This window comes from Schistocerca gregaria, chromosome 6, assembly GCF_023897955.1.
Source record: "Schistocerca gregaria isolate iqSchGreg1 chromosome 6, iqSchGreg1.2, whole genome shotgun sequence".
Taxonomy (NCBI): domain Eukaryota; kingdom Metazoa; phylum Arthropoda; class Insecta; order Orthoptera; family Acrididae; genus Schistocerca; species Schistocerca gregaria.
In genome coordinates, this window is record NC_064925.1 from 450,305,111 (window position 1) to 450,330,256 (window position 25,146).

At 34.9% G+C, this 25,146-nt stretch overlaps 1 protein-coding gene across 1 annotated transcript in view; it reads right to left on the reverse strand.

Moving 5' to 3' along the window:
• Positions 1 to 4,079: 4,079 nt before the first annotated feature.
• LOC126278326 (uncharacterized) overlaps positions 4,080 to 25,146 on the reverse strand; it is a 1,364,175-nt gene continuing 1,343,108 nt past the window's right edge. The window contains exons 26-28 of the mRNA XM_049978346.1: positions 21,846 to 22,025; positions 20,927 to 21,097; positions 4,080 to 8,756 (exon numbers count right to left, since the gene is read on the reverse strand). Of these exons, the coding sequence (XP_049834303.1) occupies positions 8,560 to 8,756; positions 20,927 to 21,097; positions 21,846 to 22,025 (548 nt within the window). The 3' untranslated portion in view covers positions 4,080 to 8,559. The remainder of the gene's footprint in view (positions 8,757 to 20,926; positions 21,098 to 21,845; positions 22,026 to 25,146) is intronic.

Below are 25,146 nucleotides of genomic sequence, written 5' to 3' on the forward strand. Positions count from 1 at the left end.
ACTACATCATCCACTTACATTCTTCAACACATAAATATCACTACGGATTTTCGGACTTACGTTGTGACATGTTTGATGTATCTTCCATCATTGGCAATGATGTGGCGCAGACGAATAGCGAAATTATGCATGACCAGTTAAAGTGTCAGAACATCGATGTTGTTGATGACCTCCTGAATGGTTGTTTTCAGCTCAGTAATCATTTAGGGGCTATTTCTGTATACCTTGTCTTTAATATATCTTCACAAAAGGGAGTTGCATGTGTTCAAATCCAGATAATGTGGTGGCCAATCGAGGCTTATGCCAGTGGCCTCTCAGTACCCCAGAGCCAAAATGCAGTCCCCAAAATGCTCCTCGAGGACATCGGACACTCTCCTGCTTCGATGGCATTGAGTTCCGTCTTGTATGAACCATTTCTTCTCAAAATCATGGTCACTTTGGATAATGGGGATGAAATCATCTTCCGAAACCTTCATATACCATTTGGTAGTCACTGTTCCATCACACTGATCTTTCCGTGTCTGGACATTGCATACTGCACAGTCACCCATTGATGCTGAAGAGTCCTCTCAATCATGAAATGCAGATTCTCAGTCCCCCAAATGCATCAATTTTGCTCATTGACGAGCCCACGCAAATGCAAGTGGGCTTCATTGCTTATCCAAACCATGCATGTACATACTAAATCCCGACTTGTCACATGGCCAAACATTTAGTTTGAATGTTCTAACACAAACTGTTCAGAAGTTATGATGATTTTATTTCATGTAGTTCAATAATTGTCAACCTGTAAGTATTCAAAAAGAAATAAAATGTTTCTAGCCACAACACAGTCTCTATGCACATAATTTTTTGGGATCATAAAATATTTGCATCATCTGAGACAAAAACTGAATATTATTATTACAATTGAGATTTTTTATGATATAGGAGCCTGGAACAAAATGATAAGACCCTTTTTAAATATCAGCTTGTGTTTATCATAATGAAATGATTGTATGGCTTTATAGGCCAGAAGAAATGACCTGCTGTTGTTTGGCCATATAGTGCAAGTCTTTTTATTGGACGGCACATAAGGACTTTTTGTGTCAATGATGATGAAATCATAATGCAGATTCACTACACTACACACATAATAACATCTCATAATTATTTGTATTATATTAGATTCAGCTTTCATTCCATAGACCACATTAAGTGAGATGATTCCCATGGGTGTGGAACATGTCAGAAAATATAACATTAAACATTTGAATATAATACTTGCTATTCTGATTGTTCATCAGGAGATTGTCAAAATAGGCGAATACAATGCGGTAAACTGGAACAGCTAATATTTAGAGAATTAGCACACTGTCAGAATGAAACATTGTTATGCACTGTTAATAAATTTATCATACACAAAATACCTAATCTTGACTGTTGTGACAAGTGCTGTCAAACTTGAAATCTAACAGACATTTTTACACAAGCTGACTTAATCATCTCTGTTAAGATATTCATCTATAGATAGAAGGACTTGCCTATCATAAAGTCTTTCAAACTCTGTTTAAACCAAATTTTTAATGGTTGCTGGCAATTTATTGAAAATGTGTGTTCCTGAATATTGGACTGTTCCTTGGACCAAGGTAAGTGATTTAAGGTCTTTAAGTAGATTGTTCTAATTCCTAGTATTGATACTATGTATTGAGCTATTGGTTCGAAACAGAGATGTATTACTTGCAACAAATCTGATTAAGGAATACATATACTGGAAAGCACTGGTTAGAATTCAAAGTTTCTTGAACAGGTTTCTCCAAGTTCTTGAATTTACACCACAAATGATTCTTATCACATGTATTTGCACACTAAAAACTTTGGCTCAGTTTACTGAGTTGCCCCAGAATATGATTCCCTATGACATAATAGAATGAAAGTAATCAAAGTATGCAAGTTTTTTATATTTACATTCCTACATCTGAAATCATTCTCACTGCAAATACAGACTTGTGTGGCACTTAAGCAGTTCTGTGGTACACCCTTCCCACCTGAATTCGTTATCCGGTTGTAACCCCAGAAATTTAACACAGTCAACCTCTTTGATCTGCAAGTCTTCACATGTTCTGGGGGGAAATCTCTTACAGGCTCTGAATGGCATATTGTGGGTCATCTCAAAGTTTAATGACAGTGAATTAGCTTTAAACCACTTATTAATGCCAGGGAAAATTTGATTAGCAGCTATTTGTAAATCTGTACTTGACTTGCTGCTTATTGTAATGTTTGTATCATCTGCAAACAAAACAAACTTAGCATCTGGCAATGTAACAGATCAGAGCTCATTAATGTACACAAGAAAAAGAAATTGACCCAAGATGGAACCTAAGGGAACACTACATGTAATTAATTTCCAGTCAAATGAAGACTAACAGGTATTTCACAATGACACCCTTTGTTTCCTGTTAGATAGATAAAACTCAAACCATTTCACAGCATTGCCAGTGACACCTTAACATTTTAATTTACTTAAGAGAATGCTGTAGTTCACACAGAAAAAGGCTTTTGATAGGTCACAGAAAATGCCAGTAGGCTCTAATTTATTATCTAACGAGTTAAGCACATTCTCACTGTAAGTGCAAATAGATTTCTCTGCATCAGAATCCAAACAGTGATTTGGACAATATATTATTCGCAGTCAGATGCTTAAGGAGATACTTGAACACAACCTTTTCAAATATTTTTGAGGAATCTGGAAAAAGTGAAATTTATCACAATGTTACAAGCTATTGTCCAAGAATGTATTAATTTGCATTTGTTTCCTTTCCTCGCTCCACATTTCTGAAGCTATCTTTCTTGGCATGACTTATGTAGGCCTACTAAAATGTAATCTCAGTGCATGTTATTTATTAACACTAAAAGTTTGTATCCCAAAAAATTTTTGGTTCTACCTCAGTTTGTCAGTCACTGGAACTTACTTCTGCTTAATAACACAAAACTTAGGTATCAGGCAAGGTCCATATTCTAAGAGACAAATCATTGTTTCTGGCTTAAAGGAGGTGTGAAACAAGAAGATTCAGAGCAGTCTGCAGATACATAACCCATCATCAACAGGATGAATCGTATTCACAAACCTTCTGAATACAGCTCCAATCTGTTAATAAAGCAGCCCTTCACTTGCTGATTAACGCTTGTTGAAAGAAGCAGTGTGTTACAAGGTCCTTAGTAGGGATTTTAATACTGCTTCCCCAACAGAAATTATGGAACAAATTATCCCATGAATTCCTTAAAGCAGTTACATTTATATTCAAGCAGGTTTTGTTGGAAACAATCTTTTATTTTGGAAGACATGAAATAATAGGCAATTTGATACTCATTTTATAACTGTAGTAACAATTCACTTCCTTGTCTTAAACATATGTTCAGTCATACAGAATACACAAATTAATGTCATGTGTTTTACTTTACTAATTAAGTAAATAAAAGTACTATAGAAAACTAATTCTTGCATTAGCTTAGCTTATTCCACATTTACCAATATTTCCTCACTAATTATCACACAAATTTATCAAAAGTACTTGCTGCCATGCATGCTTTGTACATTGGAGTAAATATACATATATACAGTAAATGGTTTATGAGATAACATTGGCACTGTTACATCTTCACAGGAATATATCTTCAAATTATTTACATGTCATTCAAAGAGTTTAAAATACATACTTGGATATGTTCAGATATACAAGGTACCATGTATTAGGGATTGATTAATACAAAATAAGACAAGACTGAATAATACTGGAATAATTGGCACATTGAATTATTCTTGAATACTCATTGGACAGTCAATGAAGAGAACAGCATGTTCGTTGACAATTTGTGCGTTTCATGTTTAAGTGACTTCTCATTTGTTTAAAACTTAAACAATAAAATGGAATCTGACAATACTGGCTTCAACAGTTCTCAATTGCAGAGTTGATACATAAGTGAAAGCAAAAACTTATGCTTACAACTAATTACACTAAATACTCTTTTTGTTTGAATCTCACATAATATTTTCCGGTGTTATTCTTTATGTTGCCAAATATAAATAAATGTAAAATGGGTTTTTGGTTCTTCTATTTGTATGAGCACATAAATAAGGTTGGCATACAATTTTCTGTATTTATTTTCTATTCACATAGGATCACAGCTGTTTTCCTTGCGAGAATTCACATTCTATCAGTTTGTTTCCATACTATCACAATGAATATGCCTTATTCATTACTTTTAAAAGATATTCCACTGCTAATTTGATCTATCAGAAACAATGTAGTTTGAAGAAAGAGGTATGAATCTTCAGAAAGTACAGAAATATGTATCATCACCCGAATACCATTAGTAACATACAATCTCAAACTATCTCTATTGTAAAGTGTAATTGGTGTTTTCATTTCAGATAATCTTCACACTTCAAATCTTAATATCATTAAAGGATTAATTGCTGATATGTTACATAACTAACATAATATCTAGAATTTAGCACATTTGAATCTAATCAATAAAATATTAAACTGCATATGTGATTCTAGGGATAATCGTCCATCATGTTATTTAAACAAGACCATTTACATTCAAGGTGATATCAGAGCAAAGAGTGAATCACAATTACTAGAACTTAATGATGGTTAATTTTCATTATTCATATTAAAGTATGAAAATGATGGAATACAGGGATAAGATTTGTATATTTATGAATTGACCAATTCGACTTTGACGCGAGTGGTCATCAGAAATTTCCAAAAATAAATACTTCCTGTAAGAACATGCCCTACAGTTTTAAAATGCATTCATTGACTTTAGCATCACATAAAATTAACAACCTCAATCATATTGCTATAGCACAAAGTTTCGGTAAAAACCTTTATTATGTACTGCAAAAGCTCAGATTCAATTAATTATTCATGTCTCCAAGCACAGGGACAGAGCTTAAAATCCATTATGATCATTATATAGAAGCAAAATAGTAAAAGACATGTCTGCAATATTTTCATGAACTATTTTAATATCAGACTCTCCTGTAAATAATCTATTTCCTATCAAATTTGAATTGTGCCTCCTCAAATACAATTTTTTCCCATTTCTACATATTTTATCACATGAATACAACGCGAAACTTTGTTTAGTTGTCTTTTCTTATGAATTTCATTTCAAAATTGCTTCTCTTGTCACATTTTAAGCATTTCATAATAATTTTTGATTCCTCAAAGATAATAGCCTACTTTGCTACAAGGAAATGTCATCCTCACAAAAAACAAGCAAGACACAAAAGACTGCATGTCCACAGCAGATAATTCATCTCTCTGTTTCACATGCAGTTATTTATTTGATGAGCATACAAAATTTCACAAATATCTTTTGGAGTACTGCACAAGAAACGTGTGTCTTACAGCAAATGTGAGAGTTGCTGAGAGCCTTTGTAACACACAACACTTGGAGTATTCGCAATAAGAATCAACACCTTGAGGATATAAATGTTTTTTTTTTCAGTTTATGGATTAATTTGTTTTGATGTGATATGTAACCATTCTCAGTGAAATTGGTACCAGGTGATAAAGAAAACACAATTTTGAACTGTTCCGGTTGTGAAATATCTCTTCCACATGGGTGCTTTAGACATTATAGTACACACAAGAGAAAAACTACTCTTGATAATGAAACATAACTTGCATATACTGTCAAAGAAGCACAGTTTTTGCAACGTTGTATAAATAATGCTATGATAGGTATTATATTATTGTGATATCTTTATGAAATGAAAAGAAGGGTTACAATAACTGCTCTTGGAGATTCCTGGACTGTTAACAGAAGTATTGTTGTAGTGTATGTGCAAATATGCAGTGTACACTACATGCAAAACAACATTAAAATTACTGTAATTTTACATGGCAAGAAGACTGAGAACATTTTATAAAATAATATTGTTGTGAGAAATTCTGGTCCCATTTCCAAAAAAATATGACACAACTGAGATGTCCAGTTATTATGAAGCAACTACTTAAAAAAGAAATATGCTGTGTAATCTCACTATTTCCTGAAAAAGAGATTAAGTTACGAAATGTAGTTATTAATTTTAGTCTCACCATTATGAAGACAAAATGGTAAAAACAATTATAACCAAGACTTTCTTCATGAATTGATTAGTGTTAAAGAAGAGATTCTAAAGTATTACAGTGTTACAAAGACAGGTTCTTTATTCTATTTTTTGATACACAGTAAAGAAATGGTGATGTGTACAATGTGGATGAAGGTGGATCTTACTAAATTTCTGTTGTCATTAACATTATCTTTAGCATCTCAACACCACACTTCCTCTATTTATCTCTAGCAGAAGCAGGCTTCTGTTTTTGCAAGCTATAGAATACTTGATGCTTTGTATTGCTTTCCACTCTGGACCAAAAATAGCTACATGTGTCTTTAATTACATTGAATTATGTATTATGTTATTTATTTGCAAGTTAAGACTGTTTCAGTTTATACCTACTGTGTTTTTGTACTGTAAACAGTGCCCCTGATTATGAGGGACAAGGAAGCAAAATTAAGATTTAACACCCTGTTAACAACATGGTCACTAGAGATGAAGCTTAAGCTCAGTTTGGTGTTTGGTGGGGAAGAAAGTAAGGTATGTCCTGTCATAACTATCCCAGTATTTGCCATAAGAAATTTAGAGAAAATATGAAAAATCTAAATCTGGATCAATGGACAGGGATTTGAAACTGTGTCCTTTAAATGAGTCCAATGCCTTACCACTGTGTGTCCTAACTCCATAGTAGGAGCCAGAAGAAACATATGCAGGCAGGAAATACACTTTTAGAAATAATTAAGAAAAATTTAGACAGTGATATCAGTGGAAGTTGCTTTTGTCTTGGCGCCTTTGTTAGTTAAATCAAGGCAGCAAGATTACTGTTCTTAGCAGCTACTGAGATTTTTATTTTGGTGAATTTGAGTCACTACATACTGTCACACTTTGTTTCTTGTCTTGGTTGTTTAACAAAAGTTCCTAGCATAGCACTAGATTGTGTATGCATTTCAGTGTTGATGAAGAGCTATGTTATTTCAATTCGTGAATGATATCCATTTTATGAGATTGTATGCAAGTATTAAGGTGAATTACAGTGAACAGCTGAGCAATAGAAAAAGTAACAAAAAAATACAAAATCAGTTATGTGATGAATGTAGTGCAAACATTCAGCCTGTGTTTCATTTTTTTCACATAACATTCACTTTTGCATACATAATTCATTGAGTTTTCCCTATCCTGCTATCTTAGATACGAGAAGTATAACTAATTATTGTCAAATAACCCATTTATTGTAATGAATATCATAAATACTAGTAGGACATAAAATTTCTGGCACATAACTGTTTTGGCACTTCACATTTTATGCATAACTCTCTTCATAAAATTTTAAACACTTTCACTATAAATTAGCATTATTTTGTAGGCCAATAGTACTCAAATATCCAAAGAATTTTACAAAGCTCTTATAAAACTTAGCATATAAATTAGAATACATTTCATTAGACTACACAATAAAAACATTTCCAAAAACAAAAATACAAATTTATTTTTGGCTGTCTTATGATCTACATTATTTTTATATATATGTCTGGTCTTCTAAACGTATGCAAAACTAGCAAACAAATAGCTTCACAAATATGTGTTTGCACTCCCATATATTTTTTAACTGCAGATGGGTTTCAAGATTATGCCACAGTAGTGTAATAATACAAGAAAAAGATTCCAGCCAGTAGCTTGAAAGCTACATTAAGTTCTGTAGAAATGATTCCACTTAAGTGGAAGATAGAAGACATACAGGAGGAATATGTCAAATATTTGTGAGTAGAATGCTCACATTATATAGTTTACTCTGTACTAATGTGAGGTAAGAAAAGTGGAAAATAATTCTGTCAATATGTTCTGTGGTTTTAATTCCAACTGTGTGTGTGTGTGTGTGTGTGTGTGTGTGTGTGTGTGTGTGTGTGTGTGTGTGAGAGAGAGAGAGAGAGAGAGAGAGAGAGAGAGAGTGTTTGTGTGTGTGTCAAAATTCCAATTTTGCTAGTATTGGTCAAAGAGAAAGTCAGTTTAGAAGCCAGCCATATTCATTCCATTTTCAATAATAATTTTACAAAAATAACATTCAAGCTATCTCACACTTGAAATAACTGGTTCATTAGTCTTCTATAAACATTACATATACTTTTTAAAGTAATAACATTACTTGCATGTGTAAAAAAATGTTTTACTTCTATAAGCTAAGCAGATAAGGGTATGAAAGAACACAATTTAAGGCCTCCTGTCTACTTAATTACTACTTTTGTTTTCTCATTCTCTTTACAATGTTCAACATTTTCCAACAATGCATAAATTCTAAACAAATTTCTTCTTTATTGATCACCATGAAAATATATTCATAATTTATAGATGTCCCACTGTGTTGACCATTGCTGATCAAAAATGTCAACAACAGAAAGAATTTTTGTTCTTCTACATCTTTATCAAAACTTATAGTATTTCATATTCGTATAATCTACATTCACAGTAAATTAACTTGTCTTCGAAACACATGTTGGTATAGCATTGGACCACTTGCCATTTCGTAGACATCGTAGCATAGGTGCTCCACGGAGCTCTAAATCTGCATCACAAGTGAATGTAATTGTCTCTCCAATTTTGTAGTAGAACTTAACAGCTGACATTCTTCCACTAATTGTTGTCCCTGGGTAAGAACAGGCTTGGACACCTGCAACATAATACAAGGAAACTGAAGAATTTTTCAAACAGAAGGGGAAAACTTATATAACTCATCATTAGATGGTTAGTATGACTTGGGCTCTGAACACAATGTGACAAGTTCAAACTGTGAAGGAAGTGTATATTTACTCTGCATTTGTCACTTTGGATTTAAAACATTGGAGAATTCACTATTACAGTAACACAAGAAATGATTCTGCCTTTATTACAAATTAGTTAATTCCAGTAACTAAGTACCATTGTTGATAGTAAACTGCCACTGATGTGAGGTATCTTCATTTTAAGGAAAGGATCCTAAGATTAAAATGGTAAAAGCTGGGCAATATTTTCTAAATGTAAAAACAAATGAATAAAACTGATTAAGACTTGAACAAACAGACAAGTTATAAACACTCAAAATAAATAAAAAATAATAAAAAAAGATGATGATGCACCACAAAAAAATCAATAGATGTGATGTACTATGAAGACAAACAAATTATTACAGTTTTAGAAAAAAAGGATAATTTATTCAAGAGAAAGGGCGTCACACACTAAGCAAGTCAGTAATGTCCACCTCTTGCCTTTATTCGGGCAGTTATCTGGTTCAGAATTGATTGACAGGAGTTGCTGGATCTCCACCTGAGGGACATCACCTCAGATTTTGTCCAATTGGCATGTTAGATCATCAAAGTCCTGAGCTGGTTAGAGGGTCCTGCACAGAATGCTCCAAACATTTTCAACAGGGGACAGATCCAGTGACCTTGCTAGCCAAGATAGGGTTTGGCAGGCATGACGACAAGCGGTAGGGTAGCTCACCATGAAGGGCAACAAAGCATGGCTTAGAAAATCATTGATATACTTCTGTACTGTAAAGGTGCCACTGACGACAACTAGAGGGTTCCTGCTATGAAAAGAAATAACCGTCACTCCTGGTTGTTGAGCTGTAAGGTGGGTAACAATCAGGTTGGTTTCTCATCACTGTCTGGGGCATCTCCAGACACACTTCAGCCTAGAATCTCACTGACTGGGGTAGAATTATCTTCAGTAATGAGTTGTGCTTAGAATTTAGTCCCAGTGACCGGCAAAGACATGTCTGGAGATGCCCTGGGCAGTGGTGGGATACCAACCTGACTGTTGCCTGCCATATGGCCGCACAACCAGTAGTGATGCTCTTGGGTGACATTTCTTTTCATAAAAGGACCCCTTTGGTTGTCATTCACAGCACCCTTACACAACATCAATATGTCGACAATATTCTATGCTCCATTTAGTTGTCCTTGATGATAAGCCACAATGGGCTTACATTTCAGCAAGATAATGCCCACCCACATGGTGAGAGTTTCAACTGCCTGTCTTCATGCTTGCAAACCGTATTTAGCCAGAAAGGTCAATGGACCTGTCCCCTATCAAGAATGTTTGGAACATTATGGGCAGGGCCCTCTAATCAGCTCAGCATTTTGATGATCTAATGGGCTAATTGGACAGAATTTGACACAATATCCCTCAGGATGACATCAATAACTCTAACAATCAATTTCAAGCCAAATAGCTGTTTGCATAAGGGCCAGAGGGGGATCAACTTATTATTGACTTGCTTGATTTGTGAATCTCTTTCTCTTGAATACGTCATTCAATTTTTCTGAAATTGTAATCATTTGTTTGTCCGTACATGTACATCACATCTACCAATTTCCATTGAATTATGACAATTCCTTCATGGTGCATCATTTTCTTCTTTTTTCTTCAAATGCATCTCTATCTGTACTTTGCAGATCTCTACAAATTTCATGCCAAAATTTGTTTACAACTGTAGCACAGAACTTCACAATTTCCTTATTCCATTATGAGTGGTGTGCAGAAGGAATTTCAAAACTGTATACATGGCATAAGGTATAAATCAAAGCTGGGAATAACATTGATAAGAAGCCCAAACAGCTCTTATTCCTTAGTATTATCACAGGGAAAACATAGGAACTGATACAGAAGTCTTTGATATTTTGGTGATAATTACCAGGAAACTGAACTAGATGTACTAATCAAAGTGCTGGAATCAGCAAAGTCAACTATGATTCAGCTTCTCTCAGCAAAGAACAGATTTAACACATAGGTAAAGGCTCTAAGGCAAATGCACCCCAAAAGATAGTTATTTATTACACTGTAGCCTGTTACCTTTAATTTAAACAGCAGCCTGTATTCATTCTTACACAAATTATTACTATAAACAGCACTTTCTGGTATATATAAGTTTTCAGAAATTTACTACAGAACTGAAATTAGCAAGAAGCATTTCAGATATTTTCCAACTGAATTTAAACAATGCCAGTCAACATTTTTAGAACTGTTGACTCTGGATGATGTTTTACAAATGGATAGTAGACTTTAGATAGTGGCTCCAAATATTGGTTAACTCCATGCAGCAGAGATTTGGGGATGTGGCTTCTAAATGGTACAGTTCTTTGTGAGCTTCCAGAAGGCTAATAAAAAAAATAAAAAATAAAAAAAAGAAGAAGAAGAGTCTAAGAAAGTTGTACCAACCATCACACGATTTCTAACTTCCAAACTTCCATTGCTTACAATGATGGAGAATCACAGAGTGGCTTAACTTCCACTTTCGAATTCCTATCTCTGTACTTTTATGTTATCCTTTGATGTGTCATTAATTGATCTTTAATGTTTTGTTAGTGCTAAAGATTTTTTTTCTGGCATTGTCATACAGCGTAGGTGCTAAGTCGCAAATAGGCACAACAAAAAGACTGTCATAAATAAGGCCTTCATCAACAATAGACAACACACACACACACACACACACACACACACACACACACGCATACGCACACACGCATGCAGACAACTGCAGTATCAGGCAACTGAAACCACATTCCATTCATCCCGGATTTTCCATTGTTTGATTTTTTCTGCCATCGGCAATATTATGCACTATAGTAACGGCATGCTAAGTTTGTAAATGTCTCACTAGAGTGCACTAGCATAAGATACCCTAAGGGTCACCACCTAAAGATACTTTCATAAATGACTGGACGAAATAAAGGTGACTTTCAGCTGCTAACAATATCTTGCTTGCTAACGCTGTCTGCTTGATAAAATGATAAGTACATAGACATAATAAACAATCACATCAGAGAGCAGTGTAAACAGACTTGGTGCAGTTTTCATGGATTTGAATAAATTTATTAGTGATAAATGTTTAGGACAAGATGGGCTGTACCTAAACAGGCAAGGTTTGGCTACATTCAGCAACATGTGCAGTGATATTTGTAAGATCATGCTTAGTCAGAGAAACCGGTATACGTAGTTGGGGGTGTAAAAGTTACTAACAAACTTGAAACAAAAATACACAAATGACATGTCAAACAGATGCCATTAAGAACACTCAAAAAGGTAACAATATGTTCTGAATGCACTTGAACATAAGTGGATTAAGTTCAAGCTATACAAATGGCAGAGAAACAAAACCGAACAACTTGCAAATCATGTTGTCAGAAATGCCAAATATCAAGCTTTTATGACTGAATAAGCACTGGCTTACAAAGGACAGTACCAAAATCTTAAATTACCCTGCTAATTTTAATATTGCCAGCATCTTTTGTAGGAGTAATTTAACTTGGGGAGGATCATGCATACTTGTGGAAAGGTAACTTAATATAAAACAAGATTTGATTTCGATTCCTTTAATGAAGAATGTATATATGACAGCTGCTGCATAGAGTTAAGACAAAGTATTGTAATTTTATCTGTGTATAGAATCCCAGAGCCTATTGCAAAAATTTCAAAAAGAAACCAAGAAACGAGTCTTAATAACTGCTGATTTCAACACAGATTTAGCCAGTGAAATCAACAACTCAACAAAATTCACTGACATGATATAAATATTGGGTTCCAGTGTTAATTTCACTGGTTTTACTTGAGTAAACGAAATGTCAGCAAGATGTATAGATAATATTTTTACCAATTGTACTTGCAGTGAGACAAATTAGTTTTTTTCTTTTTTTTAGGGCTTTCTGATCAATGTGTTCTGTTTTTGGAGTTACCAAAAACAATAGAACCTTGCTGCAAAATCACGTACACCAAATGCCAGTTCAGCACAGAAAATATGAACTTATTCAATCAAAGATTAAATAATGTAGAGTGGGTTATAGATCATAGTATTTCTTGTTCTGAAAATTTTGCTACTTTCCTGGAAAACTTCCTAACATTTTTAATGGAACTTACCCCGTTACTGTATGTCATAAAACAGTAGAAAATAAAGTAAAGTGGATTAGTGAAGGAATAACAATCTCTAGTGCAAGAAAAAGACAGCTACATAGGGAAGTAAAACTTAATAAAAGTCTTGATTTTGATACCTATGTACAAAATTACAAAAATACTTTAAAAAAGTTGTAAAGGCATCAAAAAAACTGTCAAATAATAAATTTATTTTGGACACTGAAAACAAATTTAAGGCAGTGTGGTCAGTGATCAAAGCTGAAACAGGTGCCATAGCTAGAGGCCACATTATTTCTGAAATCAAGACAGAGGGCAAAACTGATGTAAATCTTGCTCAAGTTTCAGAATTATTTAATGAATTCTTTATAAGTGCAAACAAATCAAACAGTGATTAGAAAATTACCCGGATAAGGTAAATTTCTTTAACACTGAGCAATTTGAAGGTGAATTTTTCAGTACATCCAGCAAAACTACTTTAAAAGATATACTACTGTAAAAAATCAGCAGGATGGGATGAGATACCAACAAAAGTGTTAAAGCAGTCTCTAAAATAACTGCACAGCCACTATCTACAATAGTTAACCAGTCCCTTCAAGAAATGGTTTTCCAGACACACAGAAGTAGGCATTAGTTAAACCACTATTCAAAAAAGTCACAAAAGAACATATGGGAAACTGTTGTCCACCCTCTCTTCTTTCATCACTATCAAAAATATGTGAAAAGGTAATCACAATAGATATTCAAGACTTCATAGAAAAATTTACAATAATCTCAAAAAATCAGTATGTACTTCAAAAAGGCGAAACCATAGTATCTGCTATAAACCAGTTTGAAGATAAAATCAGCTCCTCTCTAGACAACTCACTGATGCAGGAGGAATTTTTTGTGACCTGTCAAAGGCCTTTGATAATGTGAAACACTCCTTGCTACTCTGTAAACTGGAAAAATGTGGAATTAGGGGCACAGTATAAGACTGGTTTATGTCCTATCTAACCAACCGAAGACAAACAGTGGTTACATAATCAGAGAAATTGTCTTATCTGTAATCGTTGAAAGTACAAGTAGTGACCAAATTCCTCAAATTGTATTAAATACTTTAGAAAAATTAGATACCTGGTTTGGCTCAAACAGATCAAAATTAAACATGGAAAAGACTCAGTTAATGGAGTTTGAAACAAAACAAGCAAAATTAAATGCTGTTTAAATCAGTCACAAAAACCAGGATTTGTAGGTGAAATTCCTAGGAATGAAATCAGGTAAACATATATCACAGGGCTTACATGTACAGTACCTTGTGAAAAAATTAAATAGCCTATTATTTACAATGAGGATATTGTACAATATTACCAGTATGAACATAAGAAAAATAGTATATCTCAGTTACTTTGAATCAGTAATAGGGTACGTAACTCTATTTTGGGGTAACTCAAACCACATCTGTTGAATATTGAAACTTCGCAAACCATTATGAGAAATATGCACAACGTAGGGCTAAAAAAATCATGTCGCCCACTCCTAAAAAATCTAAGTATATTAAGTAATTCCCTAACTATGCATCTATGAGCTGATTACCTATGTACATAGCAACCCTGATTTATTTGCAGCAAATCATTTTCAGCACTGTCTCAAAACCTGGCACAAAATCCAAAGAGATTCTAGTCACAAGTATAGTATGTTAGCAGTAAGACACAATACGTGTCTTCTCTCTGCATGATAGCAATGGAAATACTATCAATGACAGTACTGACAAAGTAGAGTTACTAAACACAACCTTCCAAAATTTCTTCACCAAAGAAGATGAAGTAAATACTCCAGAATCAGAACCGAGAACAGCTGCCAAAGTCAGTAACTTAGAAATAGATAGACTTGGAGTAGTGACGCAACTTAAATCACTTAATAAAGGCAAGTCTTCCAGTCCAGACTGTATACCAATTAGTTTCCTTTCAGAGTATGCTGATGCAACAGCTCCATAATTAACTATCATATACAACTGCTCACTTAATGAAAGATCCATACCCAAAGAAGAAAGTTGCACAGGTTACACCAATATTCAAAAAAGATAGTAGGAGTAATCCACTTAATTACAGACCCATATCATTAACATCGATATGCAGCAGGATTTTGGAAGTTATACTGTGTTTGAACATTATGAATTACCTCGAAAAGAATGGTCTATTGACACATAGTCAATATGGATTTAGAAAACATCATTCTTGTGAAACACAACTTGCTCTTTATACACTGAAGTGTTGAGTTCTATTGACAAGGGATTTCAAACTGATTCTGTATTTCTAGATTTCCAGAAGGCGTTTGATACTGAACCACACATGTGGCTTATGGAATATCATCTCAGTTATGTAACTGGATTCATTATTTCCTGTCAGAGAGGTCACTGTTCATAGTAATTAATGGAAAGTCATTAAATAAAACAAAGGTGATTTCTGGCGTTCCCCAACACAGTGTTACAGGCTCTCTGCTGTTTCTTATCTCTATAAATGTTTTAGGGTACAATCTGAGCAGCTGTCTTAGGTTGTTTTCAGATGATGCTGTCATTTACTGTCTAGTAAAGGTATGAGAAGAACAAAACAAATTACAAAATGATTTAGAAAATATATATGTATGGTGCAAAAACTGGCAGTTTACCCAAAATAATGAAAAGTGTGAGGTCAATCACATGAGTGCTAAAAGGAATGCGTCAAACTCATTTACATACTAAATAAGCCAACTCTAAAGACCATAAATTCAACCCAATACTTAGGAATTACAATTACAAACACCTTAAACTGGAAAAAACACATAAAAAGTGTTGTGGGGAAAGCAAACCAAAGACTGCATCTTATTAGCAGGACACTTAGAAAATTTAACAGGTCTGCTAAAGAGACTGCCTACACTACACTTGTCAATCCTCTTTTGGAGTACTGTTCTGTGGTGTGGGATCCTTACCAGATAGGATTAATGGATTACATCAAGTAAGTTCAAAGAAGGGCAGCACATTTTATACTTTGTGAAATAGGGGAGAGAGTGTCACCAACACGATACAGGATTTGGGGTGGGTATCATTAAAACAAGGACATTTTTCGTTGCAATGGAACTGTCTCACGAAATTTCAATCACCAACTTTCTCCTCCAGATGCGAAAATATTTTGTTGAAACGACCCTACATAGGGAGCTACAATCTTCATAATAAGATAAGGGAAATCAGAGCCTGCACGGTAAGAAAGGTGTTAATTTTTTCCATATGCTGTTCAAGATTGGAATAACAGAGTATCCATGTAGATGTAACTATAGCATGATTACAACACCAGAAATCAAAATAATTTTATGCTGCCTACCCATAGTTTAAAACTTTATGCTCAAACTCCACAGTATATTGGTATGGAAATTTATAATAAAGTGAAAAAAATAGAATTGCTCAGTCTAATTTAGAAACACTGAAAAAACCTTACATGAGAAACTAGCACAGAAATGTTATTGTTAAGTAGAAGAAATCATGAAGGACAACCTGAAACTTTGAACAAGAGAGATGAAGTACTTAGAAGTATTAATTTTTTAAAAAAAATTTTAATAAGAAAAAAAATATTAGATACATACTAATTACATATCCAGTACAGTATATTAGATTAAAGATATTACAAGAAAAATTGTAAACCATTTTTTGTGTTTTGATGAGTCTCCTGGAAATTAAGTTAATGACTTGAAATTATATGTTATGAGACAATAAACTTCTATTCTGTTCTAGTCAACTTTATTTCTGACACTACTATGAAGAGGACAGATTGCTACTCACCATATAGTGAAGTTGTTGAGTCGCACACAGGCACAACTAAAAGACTGCTAAACAAGTACACTTATGGCCAAAAGGTCTTCTTCTGAACTAGGCAACATACAAGCACACACATTCAGACAAATGCAACTCACACAAACATGACCACTGTCTCTGGCTGCTCAGATCAGACCTGTCTTTTTGTTGTATCAGTCTACAACTGATTAGTAAACCCATCCTTTTCATAATATTGTCATTTTTCCATCCTGGATTTTCCAAGTTTATTTTTGTTGCTTGAGATTCAATTTGACAGTTTTTTTCTCTTATGTGTAATACAAAGAACTAATAAAAACAAGTATTTTGAGATATAATTGAAGGGGACAAAGAATCAGTATAGCTTGCAGGACCCCAAAAATTTCATCACAGTGGTAACAGATTCGCAACCTTCCCTTGTATTGAATCTACAAGCTGCCTCTGGTAAAAAATTATTGTACAATAATTATATTGGTTGTGGTAAATAGCATGGACTACAATCTCAGTCACACCACTAAAACTGATATCAATAACACAAATGAAAAGGCTCTCCAAAGTAGTGTGAAGAATATTACAAGTAGTCCTACTCTGTTAGGCCTCTGATGAATACTTAGCAATAAAAGAACTATGGTATTTTTAACAATGTCCTTCCCACCTTTACTTGATACCTTATGCCCTGTGTTATTAGAATGTTTTTGTAATTTGTACTGCTCTCCACTCATGAGAATGAATGAAGAATTCTGTATAATGTTGTCTATTATGAGGTGTCGTGTGGTGTCTGGTGTGGTTTGTGGTTGTTGGTGTGCTGTAAAAAAAAATCTATAGTGTTGGTCCATGGTATGTGATGTGCAGTGTATGTGGTGTTTGGATACAGAATTTTAAAAAAAATGTTGGAAGTTTAAAATTTTTACTGTGAAGAATGTTGTAACTGTGATGAAAATGATGTTTCGAGAGTCTGTTGCTTTTTCTGCAAGAAAATCAATACCTCACAAAAGTACAAGGAACAAATGGGTATTATTTTCAAATCCTTTAACAATGCATGACATGATGTCAGCACCCTTTGCTTAGTGATCCACATGTTCATAATTATTTTATTTTGGAATATAGTAATCAGATGACATTTATTGAGTTCCCCTGGAAGGTTATGCAATAATGAATAACCAACTCAAAATAACAGTGAGACGTTATCATTCTGGTTTCCATATTCATGGCATCTGACAAATTACACATTGCAAATGCTAAGCTATTTAATGTATTATATTGAATTTTGAGGAAGACTGACTGTGTATTTCATATTATTTTTTTTTGTTTTGTTATGATATGTTGACCTATTTGTTCTCTCTCTCTCTCTCTCTCTCTCTCTCTTTCTCTCTAGTTGTTTAGTGGATTCTGACTCTGTGTGACTGTACTATTTCCCAAAGACTTTCCCAGGTCAGAATCCATTACTTCTGTGATGCCATCAAATCATATCATCCTTTGCTGTCCTCTCCTTCCTGTGCCTTTTGTCTTCCATAGCATTAAAGCTTCTGCCAGTGAACCATGTCTTCTCATGATGTGCCTAAAGTAGGTCAGTTCTTGTTTCAGTATCACACCTGCCAAGAAGCAGTCTTGTTTGTATTTGCTAAGATATTAACCTATTCATTCTCTTTGCAGTTCATGGAACAATAAGGAGCATTCTCTGACATCACATTTCAAAGGAGTCTATTCTATGATGTTTAGCCTTTCTTATGGTCCAGGTCTCACATCCATACATCACAAATGGAAAGATCATAGCCCTTACTACAGAGAATCTTCGTTGTTAGAGTTACAACTGTAGTCCTCAAAACATTGTCAAGGTTGGACATTGCCTTTCTATCAAGTAACAGGTTTGATTTCAAGGCCGCTGTCAGGATCATCAGAGATAATTGAACATAGAAATTAATCCCATTGTCTCTCTTCTTATTTTTTACAGGATATTTATAGAGTTGCTGTCTCTGACCATTAGTCAAGAACAGAAAGACATACAGCAATAAAAAATTGAAATCATCCTGTTATGTTCTTGACTACATATGACCCCTAGGGACACATATGAATGTGCACTGTGTTGCTGAAGACTATAATGGTTTATCTAGCAGCAGAAGACAAATGACTATTGCGTATGGATAGCTCATTAGAAGGCAAGGTATCACTACAGCTTTGCATTCGCACAGCAAGCATGCCACCCATCTCACCATGCGAATACACCAGCCAATAATGTTCCTCATGGATGGTATAAATACAGCTGCCTCACAAACAATCGTTCAGTTCTGTAATCAAGTCCAATATTGTTGGTTACTATCGTTACTGTACTACAGACAGTTAAATAACAATCTCACTTGGCACTTGGTTCTTCTCTCTGTTTCTGTTTCGGAAACATCTCTCTTTTTTTCTTGCCTTGTTGACATAACTGTGGTGAAGCTTTCGCTTTGCACCTCACTACTGCATAGGCTGCTTTGGGTTTGCACAAGTCTGAGTCTTGTCCACTCAGCCATGTCAGCTCTACTATCACTTGGTATCATGTTCTCTTCTGCAGGCCGCCCTTTTGCAATGTGGCTTCACACATTCGCTCCTGGGTTCCGATGTGTGAGCTGATATCCAGCTACTCACAGATGTAGCAGCTCAGTAGGTAGAGGATTGCCTGTGAAAGGTTCAAGGGTCAAGTCTCAACTCTGTGTGCAGTTTTTATCTGCTGGGAAGTTTCAAAACAGCACACACTCTTCTGAAAAGTGAAAATTATGATTACTGGAAGAGTTATATCTCAAACTGTTTCCTTTAGAATACTGATCAGAAGACTGTCTAGTATTTGTTTGTTGTTAACTGTAATCACATCACACATAACAAAGCTTCTAAACTCTTGGATCACAAAGACACATATGGCAAAGAACTCTGAAATTCACTTTTATGTAGAAAATGAAAGGTTGAAAACAGGCTGCTGAAGCAGAATGTAATAAAGGCAGTGGGTATCAAAACAATGTCTCACATGTAGGTGAGGATACATCACCAAGTAACATTTTCCAGCTACTGGATTGGCTGTGGTGGGCCAGCTGCATAGCCATCGTGGTCACCCAATCTATCCCCAATTCATTTTCTCCTGTGGGAGTATCTGAAGGGCTTTGTGTACAAAACACATGTTACATCACCCAAGGACCTAGTAGGCAGGATTGTTGCAGCAGCAGGATGTCTTTGAGGTACACTAGGTATCTGTTCAACGCAACTTCAGTGTCAGATGTGTCTTGATGTATCTGGACAAAATTTTATGATAATCTCCTCTAGTGGGCATCCATTTGTATGTAATATGTGACTAAATAACTGCAGTGCCATTCAGTAGCCCCAGATTGCCTTTGCAAGCCCTGGTTCCTATGTGATTACTGATCCTTGATGTACGCCTGATGTGCCATGTCAGCTTGTAAACATTTTTTCTAAATCACTGTGTATAGTAAATATGCAACATTATTTTTGTTGATGTTTATGGCTCAAAACCAAGTAGTTGTTTCTTGTCATGAAAAAGAGAACAGAGTACACCACCATAATCAGTGCAATAATTCTACCACCCTACTTCTTATCTTTGTGCACAAAGTTGCTGAACTAGATGCCTACTATGTTTTAACTTCATGTCATCACACAGCCTCTATATGTACAGAAAACAGAATATGTTGTGCACTGAACCATAAAGATCATTAGATTCATCCCCAAAAGAAGAAAAAATTACAGTGCAAACATATTTCATCGCCATCATATTCATATTATAGAGGTATCATTGCATCTGTTTGCCATCAGATTTTAAATAATGATACAAAAATTTGTCAGATCAAAAAGAATGACTGTACCATTAGGGGAGACTGCTTGTGGTTTTACATGTATGGGAATAATGCCCTTTTGTCTTTAGTGCTGTAATTTCCTTGTTTACGCCTACCTGTGTTTATGGTGTTGTCGATATAATTATCTTCTTACACAATTCCTCACTGACTATCACAATTATCTTACTACACAGTTCCTCACTGACTACCACAATCATCTTATTACAAAATTCCTCACTTACTAGCATATCTATGTTAGTGACTGCATAGTTTCTCTTAATATTTTTAAGGTTATCTACATGTTTGATTCAAGTAAGTGTAATTTGTATTGGCTATACATACACTTTGGAACTGAACCAGACCACCGACCATTTTCTTGACAGGCAATTATAGGCTGCCCTTCCATCATAAATTCAGGATTGCAATTGAACTGCACAACATCACCTGCCTTATAAGGGCCAGATCCTTGAATATATCCATTTTCTGGTGTTGGTGGTGTATCACATTGTACCTCTGGAATAAAATGAGTGAGTACAAGTGTGAATCACACAATTACATCATCTGAAAAGAAACACTACAATTAGATACTTATTCTTGTTGCCATACTGCTTCTTTGTAATAAGAAGCCATCATGGAAATTTTGAAGGGATTTTTCACTCAGTATTTACTTTTTTGGATTGTAGCTGTTTTCTACAGAATTATTTGTTGTTTCTAAATTAAAATTATTGTGTACTTCTTGATATACATTATATACAGTATAACTTGGTCTGCATAGAGAGCTCATGACATATCTTGTGTAACACTGTCCACCAATGAAGCCAGTAACGGAATGACAACAAGAACAAAGCAACAGACTGTTTTAATTAAATATAACATGGCACAAATGATGAAGTTGAGATTGCTATACATAATCAGAAAAATTAATCTAGAGGGATAAATTCTGGGACATTCCTGCTGCAAGATAAAAAATAATAAATGGAATGACTAACATATGTAATGATGAAACTGCAAAAAAAGTGCTGCATATGTTATTACAGTACTTAAAGTTTTACATGTCACTTTCACATGGAGTATGCTTTGTAAGTTACCACCGAGGGCAAATGTCCATTCTACATAGTGTTTTTTTTTTTTTTTTTTTTTTTTTTTTTTTTTTTTTTTTTTTTTTTTTTTTTTTTTTTTCCGTGCACACAAGTCATTCACAAAGTTTTGTGCTGTGCTCATGAGAGGACAAGCCTACATTCTATATTGTCTCCTTTACTACCTTGACATGTTGGCATTGGGGTTGTCCAGTCACCACTGGGCAAGCAGACAGCTTCATGAGGACCCCTCAGTCCATAGCCCTGTGCACAGCTGAACACTGCTCGGCCCCCAACTTCTCTGCTCAGAATTGACACTCGTAAATGAGGATCTGTCAGATTTACCAGATCCGCGCACTCTATACCTGTGGACAAGAAATATATCCCATGTTAAGCCACTTTTTTAAAAAAAAATAAAAAAATAAAAAAGATTGTGATCAGATACGGAAGAACATGAGGTTGTGGGAACATAAAAATGCAGTAGAAGGCATAATGAACAGAGTATGTAAATACAGATAACTGGAATAATGATTCAGAAGAGGGAAGATGACACTGTTAAATGTAGCTGGTGCCTCCACACTCTGTGTAACTATTGTAACCTCATACTCTGAGTGTGTATAATTAAACAGCGTGCATCTCCAAGGCCGCCCTGAAGAGGCTGCTTCACACTGGCACAGACGGCACAGTGGTTTGTGGGCATTCTAGTATTGTGCTTGTGCAATGTTACAATAGTAACAAATGCAAAATTTGTAGGACTGAATATCAATTCTCAGTTGAAGTAGTGTGAACAAAAAAAGATACTTGCAAACAGTACATCAGCAATATGTTATGCCCTTGAGTCCTGTCATCAGTGTGTAACAGTACATTCAATTCTCAGCTAGGGCATTCTTTTCTAGGGATCAAATACACAAAATATGAAAACAAATTTCAAACTGTAGAAAATGGCCATAGGAATAATAACCAAAAATAATAGTTGAGCTCACTGTAAAGATCTGTTCAAAACACAGTGGATTTTACCTGCATTGTGTGAATACACTTACCAAACAGTAGTACACACCAAAAATAACATTGATAATTACTGTACGAACACACTGTGCACGACCATGGAACAAAATCTTGTCTGAACTTACATTTATCAAGAAACAATAAACATAAAATTCAAAACAGCATTTTCTACCAAGGAATAAAACTGTACAATAAATTACTTACAGTGATTAAAAAGTTGCTAAAACACTCTTAATCAAGAAAGCAGTTAAAAAGTACCTGTTAACCTTAACGTTCTATACACTGAAGGATTACTTAAATAACACAGAGCAGGGGTTTGGAAAAATGTGACACAAATAATAATAATAACAGTAACAAAACATGTAACATTCCACATAATACTTTCACACTATATTTTTTTTTCCTTTTCTGGAAAGACTTATTCCCAAAGCTGTGTAATGTATGATTCTAACACCTTATCCTCTTCCTGAATTCAACATCTCACTCATTATAGAGGGATGCTGACTCAGTTTTGTAAGTAAGAAATGGGAAGTTGCGGCACACAGAATCATTCTAACCTCAGCTGATAGTGTTTGTAGTGTTATAAAACAATGAGACTATAGTGTGAGCAATGTGTGCAGTGACTGGAAATGAGAAATGAATGAACAGAGTGGCATCAGCTTTTTTCATTATTAAATAACTAATTTGTAAGCAGTACTGTTCACTAGGAGTAAACCAATGAGGCAGCACTGTTTCAAACAGACTGGCTTAGTGTTCAGCAGGGTGGAGGTTCCATTCTTCTTCCAGCTATTCTGATTTAGGTTTTCCACAGTTTCTTGAAATTATTTCAGACAAATAGTTCCTACTATAGGGCCACAATCAACTACCTGTCCCATCCTTGTCATATTAGACCTGTAAGTCCATAAAAATTAGTGAATTACTTGATTTTTGTTGTTCTTAAATTGTAATACCAAGACATGTGCAATATCCTTGTAAAAGAGATCTATGGATGACTACTACTACTACTATTACTACTACTACTACTACTACTACTACTACTTTTGCTACAACTAGCTCGTAGCCTGGGATTCACTCCTCTAAGTTCTTGGAATCAAAAATTTGCCAAATGTGTTCAAGTATATTTCATTCATCACCAGATATTTACTGGAGGTTACCAGCATGGTTCTGTACTGACAAGGATGAGGGTCATACATAAGGCCTAATATTCTTTATTTCAGAGTCCAAGGAGAGGAACAAGGATACTGATGGAAAAGATAGTGAAATGTCAAGTATTTTCAATGGTCAGAAACCCGGCTGTTTAGACAAATTCTCATTTAGGAGCACTAAATTTCAGAATTTGGGACACTTATTGATATAGTTGGAAGAGTATTTAAATAAATCATACAGGCTAAAGTAAAAATACGATAAGGATGGCAGAAAAAAATTCCTGATAGAAAGAAAATCATGTTACATGTTTGATCATAGAGAAATAGAGCAACATTCTAGAAAGTTGTGGAATGCTCTCAAGTACTCTCAAATGTTCTGCAATGTTCTCAAATCTTCTAGAATATTCTAGTAATTTCTAGAGGGCAAAACTTTTCAGCCCTTATATCTTCAAAAGTACACTCTTCCAGTAAAAATGGGAACCTTCTTCAGGGATGGGGAATAGAAGGCTACCACACCATATAGCTCCTTTGATTGTACTGGGACTCATTTCTGAGTTTTTGCAGTACGCACATTGTACATGAGCAGTACAGGCTCACATCAATCAATTGACCACTAGATTGCAATAGTGATTCATGATCTTTGGTGTTTCTCCACACAAGGAGCTTTGACCAGCATGAAGGCTGACAGTTCGAATTTGCAGACTGAATTGGAAGAAGTTCTTCTGGAGTGTGAGGCTGGTTTACTTCTGCTGCCTGGATGTGATATTAAATGCACATACCTCATCCCATGAAGAAGGTGTTTTGTGTTGACTTTGGTGGCTTGGAACTCTGGAAATTTGCCTTGCCAAGCGTGTGGAGATTTTGAGAGCCATTTTGCTACTGATTCATTTTTTGTTAGGCTCTTTCTGTGGCTTTTGTGGATTGTTTTGTTACAGTCGTAGTCCTGCAACTACTTTCTCCTTCCTGGAAGGTCTGTTGTGCTTGATGTTTATAGGCGTTCACTTTGAACTGAGCTTTACCTTACTGGAAGCAACTCTGTTTCATTACAGAGATTAGTCACAACTGTTTGTGAAACGTGTGAAAGTCACACGGTCTGTGTTAAGTATTTAGTGGGGTTACGTTAATCAGAACTCCTTATTAAATTGGTCATATTTCAGGTGGCTTACCATGGACCACGTTGAGGGCTGAATTGTGTTGTTGTTGTTCTTTTTAAATACAGTGAAGTCTAATTTAATCAGACTGCCTTTCACTGTAATCGTTTTAGTTAAACATTTACAAAACATTTTTGTGGGTTTAGTCTAATTTAATCACAGTGCCTTTTCATTTTAATCACTTC